At 41.4% G+C, this 12,605-nt stretch overlaps 1 protein-coding gene across 1 annotated transcript; it reads right to left on the reverse strand.

Annotated features, from left to right (window-relative positions):
• Nucleotides 1-1,450: 1,450 nt before the first annotated feature.
• On the reverse strand, nt 1,451-11,880 carry LOC308296216 (iron-sulfur cluster co-chaperone protein HscB-like). The gene is made up of 7 exons (XM_080739388.1): nt 11,697-11,880; nt 9,441-9,771; nt 8,943-9,039; nt 4,885-4,974; nt 3,831-3,975; nt 1,839-1,886; nt 1,451-1,677 (listed from the first exon to the last, which is right to left on the reverse strand). The coding sequence occupies exons 1-7, from the start codon at nt 11,806-11,808 to the stop codon at nt 1,583-1,585; spliced, it is 918 nt and encodes a 305-aa protein (XP_080595514.1). The 5' UTR covers nt 11,809-11,880; the 3' UTR covers nt 1,451-1,582.
• Between the last annotated feature and the right edge of the window lie 725 nt (nt 11,881-12,605).

Consider the following 12,605-nt stretch of genomic DNA (forward strand, 5'->3'; position numbering starts at 1 on the left):
GGTCCACAAGCAAATAAATAGACATTTGGAAGCATAAAAATGTTTGAGAGCCACTGCTGTAGAAGAGCATAACTCTCCTAACAACACGTGTGACGTCACAGGGGTTTTGAGCTGGTGTCAACATGCGCTGTGACATTCTTTATCGCGTGTATCAAAGAAGCACCCCGGTTCAGTTAAGACCCACCCGCGGAAGCATGTGATTGTCTGAACCAGAGGTAAGGAGCGCTCCTCTGTGTTCACTTGGACCTCGCGGAGGTGCCGAAAGTTGGGGGGGGGCGACTTACTATTCTGGAATCCTGGTTTAAAACTTCTAACGGTGCGGAGTTGGCTCATGCGACCTTCGCAACGCTCGACACAGCGACTCGCTCACTTCCGCTCGCTCGGTGGTGTCTCATGTGGCGCAAGGTTGCCTGCGACGGCGCGCCGCCGTCATCTCCACCCAAAACAAGCGCTCCTTTACAAGAACCAGACTAAATCTGTGTGTTTTTTTGATTCACGCTTCTTTATCTTTAGAGATTAAAAATGCCCCCCAGACACATCAGTATCCTTCTGTCTGCATCAGTTAGTTGCATTGCTTAAGCCCGAGTTGTAGTTGGTTGCACAATGCACATCATCTCACACACAGACAATAGCCAACACACAAGCTCACAAATATTACTACAAGAAATACTTATGTCTGATTTATACTTACTGTAGTAACCGAAAATAGCAGAGCTACAAGCTCACAATGTGTCACGCTACGATGCATTATGAATATAAAAAAGTTGTTCCTTAACAGGGTTGATAAACCCTTAAATAATTGAATATTATTGCATTCTGATGCAACAGTGACTACGCTGCTGGGTTTTCTATCTAAGCACAACTCTTCATGAAGAAAATACACAGATCAGAGGTCTTTGCCTTAAACAACCAATCTTCATTCAGAGGACTCCTCCTGATTATCATAACATTAATGTTACATATAAAGGGAGCATAAATAATTCAAAAGGTTGTCTACCTCAATAACGTATATCCTTTTTGCTTCAAGACTCGTTAGTACAGTATGTGCTTGCCCCCTGTGTGTGTCTGTGCTGTGTTGTCAAGGTGTTATGTCTCCACCGACAGGTAGCCCGAGGTACTGCGTTAAAGTTTCTCTTGCTGGCTGAGCCAAGTGAAACCCCACGACAAATTCCTGAACTGATAAAGCAAGATAATCTTATAACTGTTCTCAGCAGTGTTTTAATCAGCGGCAATTAGAGATCTGTGTCACATTTAATCATGCATTAGGTCTAACTGGAAGTGATTAAGAATATGATGTTAGTGTGTTTCAAAGGAGATATACATCCAATTACAGTCTTGTACAATGTCAGCATTATTTTTATTTTGTTAATGAAATGCACAAATCAGCTTAGGTTCATTGAATATATCTACTGGAGGAGTAATGATTTATTCTTTATTCGGAAGGCTCACATTGAATATTTCCCAGGGAAAGTGTATAGTAACAAAATGTACTCTGTAGTCTGAATAGATCTCTTACCATGTTTTTCTTTTTTTTTATGTGGTCGGAAGTTTTTGGAAAGTGCAATAAAAAGAAAAACTTTCTTTACATGAGCTTTGAAAGTTTTTCCTTCACTTTATCTTCAACATTTGCGAAGTACTTCATTTGTGCCAGCAGCGCTTTGGCAGCTTGAAGCTGTCCTGATTAAACAAAGAAAAGACAAAAGCAAACCAGAGAGAGATCAATGAAATGACTTGCTAAATTGAAAGGCTTCACACGATAATGTACCGTACAGTAGCCTGTATACGATGAATCTACACAGAGAATGAATGAGTGGGAGAAGTGTAGAGGAGTGTAGTACCTGCACGCAGAGCCGTGTCTATCTGCTCTGTCAAGTCTTTCAGCTTCACTGAAAAGAAAGAGGAGAAATGATTAAAGTCAAGCTGAACTTTGGTTGAACCTCGGGTTGAACCGGGGGCATGATATTAGTACCGCAACCGTTTTCTTGGTGATTATTCTATTGATTACTTTTCCGATTAATCGTGGAGAGGGGGTTTATATATTAACGAATCGATTAACCACTTGAAGGGGCACTCCACCACTTTTCAACCTATGTTCATATAATTGGTCCTCACTCAAAAATAGCTTTTTTTTTTTTTTTCTCAGAGGAGGGCTGTGGGCAGGTCAGAAACCCATCGTCTTGTGACATCATCGATTGCCAATCCAGCTTATAGAAACTGCAGGCTTTCTATTCCTGAAAAGTTGCAATTTTAAAGTGGAAGCCATTGTTCTCGCGATAATAAAAATCTAAATATTTTTTTCAAAAATATTGATTGAATTTTTTGGGGGGGAAAATGATGTCGCAAGAAGATGGATTCTGAACTTCCCACAGCTCTCCTATGAGACTTGGACTGAGTAGAATTTTTTTTTGATATTTTATCATGAAGGAAGGCTGGTAGAGGACTCGCACACTGCATATATACTTAAGGAATACTCCTTAGACTGAGACTTAAATATAATTTCTTTTATTTTTAGCCAATAGTGTCAGGTGCTCAGTGCAAAAATTTTAAAAAAGCAAACGTTTCGGTCCTGGGACCTTCGTCAGTGCTTTACATCATGATGTAAAGGGTTATATTTAAGTCTCAATCTAAGGAGTATTCCTTAAGTATATATGCAGTGTGCGAGTCCTCTACCAGCCTTCCTTCATTTCCTCCAGACCTCCGCACCTGCAGTTAAACCAAGACAAAGGACAAACAAGGGCGCAGCAGTTTTCTCTAAAGTTCGATATTTTATCATGAACATTAGTGAGGACTTATTATATGAAGACAGGTTGAAAAGTGGTGAACTACTCCTTTAAGCATTATTTTATACTTGCACAGTGGTCATGTTGTGCAACAAACAAAAAAAGGGGGAAATAGCATCCATATTCATGCTATTTCTATTTCTGCTATGTGAAAATAGTAGATCTACCAAACTTCACTTTCTTTTTTTCTTTTCACAGGATTGATTATTAACACGTGCGATGCCAAAAAACGTCCAGGAACGTGATAAGAATTATGCGTGCACACCGCCACCGAAAATCAGGTAAAAACAATAGGAAAGATACACAGTGTTAATCTACATTAGTTATGGCAAAACTATGGCAGCCCAAGTGTTAATCTATTATTTTTGTCCATTAACGGTTGCTTCCACTCAAATTTTTTAGCACATAAATGGAAGGTGATATACCATGAATACAACCATTTCACAAGCTCTAATTCACAACATGTATTTGATTAACCACATGAACCCTAGTGTCCCTATTCTGGGGCAAATATTCTAAGAAAATAGCAGATCTACGAACTCACAACAATACTGTATGTTGCTTGCAAGTTATGGCAAAGACATTTGGTGTAAAGGGAAAGGAGCGGGCCTACTATAAACTCCCGGGGGACTCTGGTCAATTGAAGTGGTTAACCCATTAAGACCCGAGACCCAATTCTACAAATGTCTTTTAAAACAGTTTTCTGAAAAACTCATGTTGCTACAGTACATCAGTGGTGCTCAAACCTTTTCATGTCAAGGTCAAGTACCCCTAAATCTATATGTATTTGGCCCGCGGACCCCCATCTCTAAAATTGTTTTTCCAGGGACCCCCAGAAGCAAAGATTTTACATAAAAATGTTTGCTTTAAGAATATATTATATTCAAAGATTTGCAAAAATGTTAGACTTCTGAATAGCCAATGTATAACATAATGGTTAAAGTGGTTAAATAAATCTAAAATGACACAGATGCTTTCTTGGTCTTAATGGTTTTTTTCAGTGGTTAAACTGTCGCATCATGTACCACAATTTCAGCAAAATGTCCTAACCTTTGGTGCTCTCGCCAATGCTGTTGGCTTCCTCTGCACTCTGGGCTTCATCCACAGCTTCATTGATCTCCATCAGCTCCAACAGGAACTGTGCATCAGCCCCAGGGTCCGTCCCCTCCTCTATATGCATGCCCTCCAGCTCCAGCTGGTAATAAAAACAGAACCGAGTTAATAAACAACTTAAGGGCCGATGCATACTCCACTTTTAGAGCCGAATTTATTTCGGTTCGGTTCGGGGAGTCACAAAATCTGGGCAGCACCGAAAAGCTGAATGAATGACGGTACTTGCTCCCCGGAACCTCTGAATGACGTCATATTTAGACCGAAAATAGAAAATAGAAACATTCTAAAAGTGGAGTATGCATCGGCTCTAAGCCAGAGGTCTTCAATGTTTTTCAGGCCATGGGCCCCTTAGCTGAGAGAGAGATGAAGCACCCCCCCCCCCCCCCCCCACCCCCCCACTTCATATTGTATACAATTGTGTTGCTGCAGATTAAACCTTTTCATTCATTTCATAGATATAGCTTCATAGACTTGTTCGATAGCACTATCATCAGTGTATTCTCAGATATTTTAAACCCTCTGTACTAAGTAAACTTGACCATTGGCTCTGTTCCCCCCTCTACACTGAACCGCTTTGCCGAAAATAGCCGATCTAAACTCACAACGCGTCGAAGCTTGTAGATCGGCTATTTTCGTCTAATGTTCCCCTCAGAACCGGGATGCTAGGGTTCAAGTTGTTCATGTAGGCCTAAATAAAATCAAAAGAGCCAATCACACAAAGGTTAAAAGATCAGAAGACTGAGGACGCCCGGACACCCTGTTGAAGACCCCTGACTTAAGCTTATATATATATATATATATATATATATATATATATATATATATATATATATATATATATATATATACAGTATATCGGCTATTTTCAGGGGAACGTTTTTTAAATATCTTGAATCATTTCGGGAAAAAAAGGTGAAGAACGCTTTTCCAACACAGGTGATCACAAAGAGTTAAGGGTGTAAAAATAAATGATAAGATGCCGCAGACTCACCATGTACAGGCCTCGACTCAAAGGCTTCTGCAAGGTCCTGTAGGCTTTGTTCACCAGAGCAGACTGCTTCTCTGAATACTCTTGTTCTTTCTGCAAAAGGAGGATTCACTTTACATTTCTGGCAACATAAATACCTTATTCTCCGGACTATAAGGCGCACCGGACTATAAGGCGCACTGTCAATGAATGGTCTATTTTCGAACTGTTTTCATATATAAGGCGCACCGGACTATAAGGCGCACATAATAGACGCTACCGTTGCGTTATGCATCCAACAGATGGAGCTGTGCTAAAGGGAATGTCAATGTCAATGAATGATCCATATATAAGGCGCACTGGACTATAAGGCGCACTGTAGTTTTTTTTTGAGAAAATTAAAGGCTTTTAAGTGTGCCTTATAGTCCGGAAAATACGGTAGTAGTGCCACTACTGACTACGTACTGTATATATTAAAAAAATAAGGTTCTGTTTGCCTGTGTTTTATATATAATTGTTTGCATTTTCATTGTATAATTAAGTACAGATTTCTTCATATATTGAAGTTAAATATACAGTTGACTATGAATATGACTTGAATGTCATATCTATGTCATATCTATCAAAATAAGTACTATGTGCGTATTTTCTTTACTATTTATTATTTTGCTCATAAATTAAACGTTCCTAAATACAAACTTGAATCAATTTGAAGGTGTTCCAATTTGATTTGATCAATTTGAGTTCGGTTCTCGGAAACAGTTTAGTTGGTCCGGCCGAAATGCACTTAACCTCGGTGCATAATGGGACACAGGCCGTCCGGTGGGACGGTGCCCAAGAGTTATGCCAATTTAATAGATAGATATACAGATAGACATCGGATTCAAAGATCTCATAGTTTTTATATTAATAATCACCTTAACAACAGATGCCGACACACTTTTGGTAACGTGGCGATTGGAGATGCATCAAGGGATGCAGGTGGAAGTTAGGTATGGGTGTAGGAAACAGGGTGGGGAGGATGGAAACGGCTGGCAGATCAACGATATTTTGCGGCTGTCAGGCCTGTCAGCTCTAGTGAAAATCAATGGTCTCAAGCGAAGGCTCATGGGCCCTTCATGTAGAGCTGTTTCTTTAATAACACTAACACAGCCACTGACTGCCATGTAAGCCTTGTATAAGTAATGGGTTTTCAGGATATGACGACGACCCCCCAAGGCCAGATGATGTCTAATTAAGAAAAAATGTCCAGAGGTGTTGATAAATAAAACAATGACAATGTAAGCATAATTTGGGACAGGCTGTGGGGGAGGAGAGCAATCAGGGCGTTTAAGCTAACAACCCTTTTTTTAACTGGTTGTGCTGAATGATGAGCCTGCGTCTGCCATTATCCTAACTGCATTGTGAGTTATGCTTCAGCAGCACAGAGCACAGTACTGATTACCATTTGTGAGTTTGTGAAGTAACCACCTGTCCTCGTACCAACTGTTTTCCTTCCAAATCCAAAACATTCTCCTCCCTTTCCATCCTTGTTTGTTCAGCTGCAAACGATATTACACATTTTTTAAACAATGCTAAATCTTTAGGACGGCCATGCCACAATTGGATTTTGTATTTAACTCAAATTGTATTAGTTATGAACCGGAATGTCTGGGTGAGGTGGTGGTGAGCATGATATCGCAAATCACTGTACACTACGGAGAGAGCTATAATATGTTTAATGTCCTTTCATTTGCTCATTTTGCTTGTGTGGCATCTGCTTCCACTTTTTCATACTAGTTATGGGGCAGCAGTGGCTCAGGAGGTAGAGGAGCCACTTCGGAACCGGAACGCTCCCAGTTAGATCATTGGCTCCTTCTAGTTTTAACTTAGGGTCGAAGTGTCCTTGGGCAAGAGACTTAACCTGCTCCCAATGAGCAAGTTGGTGCTCAGAATGGTTGCCTGCCTCTACCATTGGCGTGTGAATGGGTGAAAGATCTAATGCATATTCTAAAGCACTTTGGATATTATTTTACCATTTTGTTGGGTGTTATCATTGAGGTGTTGCGTTACGTTGCGTTATAATATTTTATTACACAACTTGGTTGAATGCTTGATTCTGATTGGTCAATCACTGAAGTCATCTGTGTGTTATATCTGAATAATGACCGCTCAGCTCAATAACAGACCACTGTCTAATCAAAGGCTCAGAGCACCTGCTGCGCTGTGAGAGCTCAGTCATCAGGAGAGTGTCAGAACTCTCCGATGTAGTGTTTTCAATACACATGACAGCCATGTAAACAAACATACAATGTCATTTACAACTAAACATTGCTCTCAAGAATGTTTTTGTAAACATTTGAAGCAAGAAATAGACGATGCAGTAACCGAACATTTTATCAACACTTGAGCGCAACACTTATGGAATACTTTCATTACCCTAAGCAAGTAAATGCTTTGTTTTGTTGTTCATTTTGGGTCAATTTATTAATTCATTTATTAAGTAGCTGTGTAATAAACGGATGATTAAACACCTTTCTTCAAATAAAAAAACTAGCCGAAAGTAGCAGATCTACAAGCTCAAAGCGCGTCATTTCGTGCAACATTCCAAGCTTGCAGATCTGCTGCTTTTGTGTGCCGCTTTAGTATGATCTAGTATGATCAAGTAGGGCATTCATTTACGAAAAAACAGAATATGTCGATAGAATATGGAGATAAGAGGTTTCTGCCTGACAGCAACAAATTGCTAAGAAGATAATCGATATAGCTGCAGTCCTATTTGAATGGTTTCTCATAATCTTATTTCAGAACTCATAACCAGGCTTGACATTTGAAAACAGCAACAACAAAAGAAACCCTGTGACACAAAGAAGTTGTGGGTACATCAAATTAGGCGCTCAACTTTATGGAGGGTACATAAGGTACTGGGTGTACAACCAATACATCCAATTACTGCTATTCCTTGGATGGGTTCCTTCTGGGTCAAGAAGTTGTGTCTGGGAATAAATATAGTATATAGGCCTATACAGTAAGTCTTGGAAGAATATTGCGGTGAAACTTAATCTAATCCTTGGTTTTGAGCTTAAACCATAGTTTACCTAGTTGGTCCCACAAGGCTCTATAATTGGTCGCTACTTTTCCCCCTCTAAACTAAGTACACTATCTTCACAAAAGGTTGCCGATGATCTATAAGTTAATCTAGGATCACGGAGTGACGCAATGTGTGCTTGTAGATCGGCAGATTTTCACAGAATGTCCGCCCCCAGAATTGGGATGCTATAGGGTTCATGTAAAACTCCTGCTTCAAGAGGCTTTCAATGCGTCCTCACCTAAGTACAGTGAAGAATAGACATAGGCTGACATAAGGATATAGTTTAGCTTAAATAGCAATAGAACATTTTGCATACAGTGCTAAATATAAGCTAAAGATATGTCCCCTTATATAGATCATTTGTTCTCAAACTGGAGTCCAGGGACACATGATTTGGAATGGTCCGGGGCTGGTTGCCATGTACTGGACAGCTCCTCTTATAAAAGAACCATTTCAATTTAGTCCACAGAGACTTAGGGCTGTATTTTGATTGTCTTAAGTACCAGCTCTTATGCCTTAATTTGAAGGCCTGTCCATACTGTCTCCGACCACCAAACATTTCGTCTGAGAGTTCCGACCTTCCGACATGCAGCTTTCCGAACTCTAATTCGGGGTAATGCGTTTCATGGTACGAGTGACGTCATTTTCTTGTTGAACTAGACATTTCCAACACAAGGTTCTGTGGTCGGAGACAGTATGGACAGGCCTTTAAGTTATGAAGGCATAAGAGCTGGTACAATCAAAATACAGCCCTTAGTCTTGAAGCCGTGCCTGCAGGGAATGAAGTTTTATTCTCCTCAAACCGACAGTACAAAGGCAGGGCCCTTGCCAATGAGGAGCGTTCTTGGTGACATCACCACCAATAAGTGTAACATATTTTATTTTCCGTCTATTTGACAATAGCCGTTTTACACAAGCTCACAACACGTCCCCATGCAATTCGAGTTCGAGTTCCAACATAACGTAGCTTAGCCAATCCCGAGGTCAGGAAAAGAATGTTCTTGACTCCTACCAGAGTTTTTTGGCTGAAGTTGTCAGGATGTAGAGACCGCTGGAGGTGCAAGTATCTCTTCTGTAGCTGTCGTGTGTCCAGTGTGAAGGTCTGGTCACTGTGAATGAGCAGCACAGGTTTACTGCTTCTAATAACAATAGCAAAATCATAATAATCATAATAATAATATCATAATCATAATAATTATACAAAAAAATATTAATTATAATAATATTATCATCATGATGATGCTAGACCCACATGAAGTCACAGGATAGTGACATACGACATCAGTATTTGATACAAAGGAAAAACACTTGGAAAAACTCCTCCAGAGTTAGTGTCGAAGAGTCCTTGAGCAAGATTCTGAACCCCTAGTTGCTCCCGGTGAGCAGGTTGGTGCCTTGCATGGTTTCCACCGCCATCGGTGTATTTGTGTGAATGGGTGAATGTAATGCACAATCTCTGTAAAGCACCTTGGATAAAGGCGCATTTTACCACAACAACAACATGACTCACCACTCCATAATCTTAAAGTATGACACCTCTTCACTCGGGGGCTGCAAAACTTTGCAAGACGGGCAGAAGAAGGCAGGAGTTTCATCTTGTCCTTCAACAAGAGGCTGCTCGCAGCTCCAACAACAGTGCTGTGTTGCTGCTTGGGCTGAACAATAGATTCTCAAGGAGTCCAGATGAGTGTGATGGTACACTGCCTCTCTGTCCTTGAACAGAGATCTGGCCCTCATGCAGCTGCTGCTGCGTCTCACGATGTCCCCAGTAGAGCAGGACGAGGGGGTGATGGACTTGCACTGTGCATTAGCTGGTAATATGCAGCTCGAGAGATGGGCACCTATAAACATTGTGAGCATTTTTAGTGGTGTTTTACAAAGCTGTATATCCTTATTTTGGGGCATATACAAGAAGTTGAAGGTGGTTGTAGGATTAAAGGACCATTCCCACTAGGCACGATAACTATTAAGATTAAGAACTATAACTACCGGTATATCTTTCACAATTGTATTTTTTATAGTTGGTGTGAACACTGCCATCCAACTATGTATATTGATTTAATTAATGTATTAGACATTTGCATAGGAAAACATACAGAACAGTAGAGTTCACAGGTACAAGGTCAACTAAAAGGATAAACACCACAAGAAAGCTTTTGGGCTTGTTTAAATTGGGGTCCCTTTTTAGAACTCATACAACATTAAATGACAGACAAATAGTTATAGAGCTCAGTGTGAATGGCCCTTAAGTCTGATAATGATCTACCGTCCATGTTGTTCACATCATACCCTGCTAGAAAAACCAGCACAAGACCAGCAGTAAGACCAGCACCAGCACAAACCAGCGCATGTTGTGTTTTGGTGCTGGTCTGTGCTGGTGCTGGTTTGTGCTGGTCCCACCATCTAAACCAGCATGAACCAGCACAGAACAGCACCAGCACAAACCAGCGCTTACTGCTGGTCTGTGCTGGTCTGTGCTGGTGTGGTCAGGGACCCCCGGGGGACCCCCCTGAGAAGTGGACCAGGTCTTTGCTGGTTTAATTTGCTCTTTGCTCTGGTGCTTGAATCCTGTTCTGTATTTGACCATATTAGATTGTGACATTATTTTTGACATTGTGGGTGTGAGTGGGATTCGAACTTACTACCTCTGGCACTTCAGTCCTGCACTTATCCTCGCCGCCACTGGAACCTGTTAGTTAAAATGGGTGTTTGTCCCTATTTGTATATGACCAGCTTAGACCAGCACAGACCAGCACCAGCACAGACCAGCAGTAAAACACAACATGTGCTGGTTTGTGCTGGTGCTGGTCTGTGCTGGTTCATGCTGGACCAGCACCAGCACCAGCACAGACCAGCAGTAAAACACAACATGTGCTGGTTTGTGCTGGTGCTGGTCTATGCTGGTTCATGCTGGTCTGTGCTGGACCAGCACCAGCACCAGCACAGACCAGCAGTAAAACACAACATGTGCTGGTTTGTGCTGGTGCTGGTCTGTGCTGGTCTATGCTGGTTCATGCTGGTCTGTGCTGGACCAGCACCAGCACAGACCAGCAGTAAAACACAACATGTGCTGGTTTGTGCTGGTGCTGGTCTGTGCTGGTCTATGCTGGTCTGTGCTGGTGCTGGTCTATGCTGGACCAGCACCAGCACAGACCAGCAGTAAAACACAACATGTGCTGGTTTGTGCTGGTGCTGGTCTGTACTGGTCTGTGCTGGTCTATGCTGGTTTATGCTGGTTCATGCTGGTCTGTGCTGGTGCTGGTGGACCAGCATGGGACCAGCACAGACCAGCATAGACCAGCACCAGCACAGACCAGCATGAACCAGCATAAACCAGCACAGACCAGCATGAAAATTGTGCTGGTCTGTGCTGTTTTTTCTAGCAGGGTACATAGGCTATTTTACATCATTCTAGTGTTTTCTTTTTTTTTACATTTTGGACAAAATAGCCAATTTTACATTGAGATGCACATATATAGTGCCCAACTGACTGTATCCGTTTTTTGGTATTTTAGCATTAATTTAACTAGCCGTTTTTAGATTATAAATAGTAAACCAGTGGAACGAAATTTTGCTCAATTATGCATTTCATGTATTATTGAACGACAATAAAGCTATCTATCCATTTATCTTAGCTATTTCCACCCCAAAAATAAAAATTGTAAGCTTTGGAAATTGAAATAACGTAGAGAATACATGTTTTGAACCTGCGCGTAAGGCACACAATTATCATTCAAGACCCATTCAAGTGCAATGTAACCTTTACCTGCAGTTGCATAAGTAGAAGTTTTTAACAACAAACCCGCCGCTATTGCGCCGTTATTTGAACGCTGTAAACCGTGACACGCACACGCCAGCCTCAGACCGTACACTGACATTGTTCTAAAACCACGAGGAATATATTATTATAGACGCAGAAGATATATAAATGTGTTTTGCTGCATGTATGAAGCAAGAAGCACCAACGTGGGGAGAGGAAGCTGTAATGTTATGAGTGGAAGCCGCAGCCTGGACTTTTCCTTGCGGTGGTGTCGAGCACCGGAAAATAGCCGATCTACAAGCTCACAACGTGTTGCGTACGCCACGCGTTGTGAGCTTGTAGATCGGCTATTTTCGGTCAGCCTGACGAGAGCCCACAGCGCCGCTGGCGGCGGGGAAGACCAACTGCAGGCCACTGCTTTAGCCCTGAAACATGACGGCCCGTCATGGATCGACCCCAACTTGCTGTTGAGCAGTTTAGTCAATTTGCCACGTACGTCTACACTAACATTCAGATTTCAAAAGATAAAGTGCTTGCCGAAGGCTAACGGATTTCCCAATATGGTACGCTTAAGCAGATGTATCCGTGTCTTCCGTATTGTTTAATAAAAAGCATTTTCATTTGACCAGCGGCTATTTTCTAAAAAGGTTTTTTAATGTATCAGAGTGCAGTACACCTCCCAACCGATGGGGTCACATAATAGGGAAAATGGCCTCTGATCAAATTAAAATGCTTTTTATTAAACAATACGGAAGATACTGGTAATTCTGCTTGAGCGTACACATTTTGACATCTGTGAGCTTTCATTAAGCACTTTATTTTTGAAACCTGAACGTTTTTGTAGACGTAAGTGGTAAATTTGCTACATTGATCAACATCAGGTTGAGGTCGATCCATGACGGCCATGAGATACGA

This window comes from Nannobrachium achirus, assembly GCF_963921795.1.
Source record: "Nannobrachium achirus genome assembly, chromosome: 12".
Taxonomy (NCBI): Eukaryota; Metazoa; Chordata; class Actinopteri; order Myctophiformes; family Myctophidae; genus Nannobrachium; species Nannobrachium achirus.

Excerpts from the sequence above, each read along its gene's own strand:
- LOC308296216 (XM_080739388.1), bottom strand. The coding sequence starts at position 11,808 with ATGTCAGTGTACGGTCTGAGGCTGGCGTGTGCGTGTCACGGTTTACAG. Across the intron at positions 3,976-4,884 it reads TGAGTCGAGGCCTGTACATG|CTGGAGCTGGAGGGCATGCA; the intron begins GTGAGTCTGCGG and ends TTTTATTACCAG. Across the intron at positions 1,678-1,838 it reads AGACACGGCTCTGCGTGCAG|GACAGCTTCAAGCTGCCAAA; the intron begins GTACTACACTCC and ends TTGTTTAATCAG.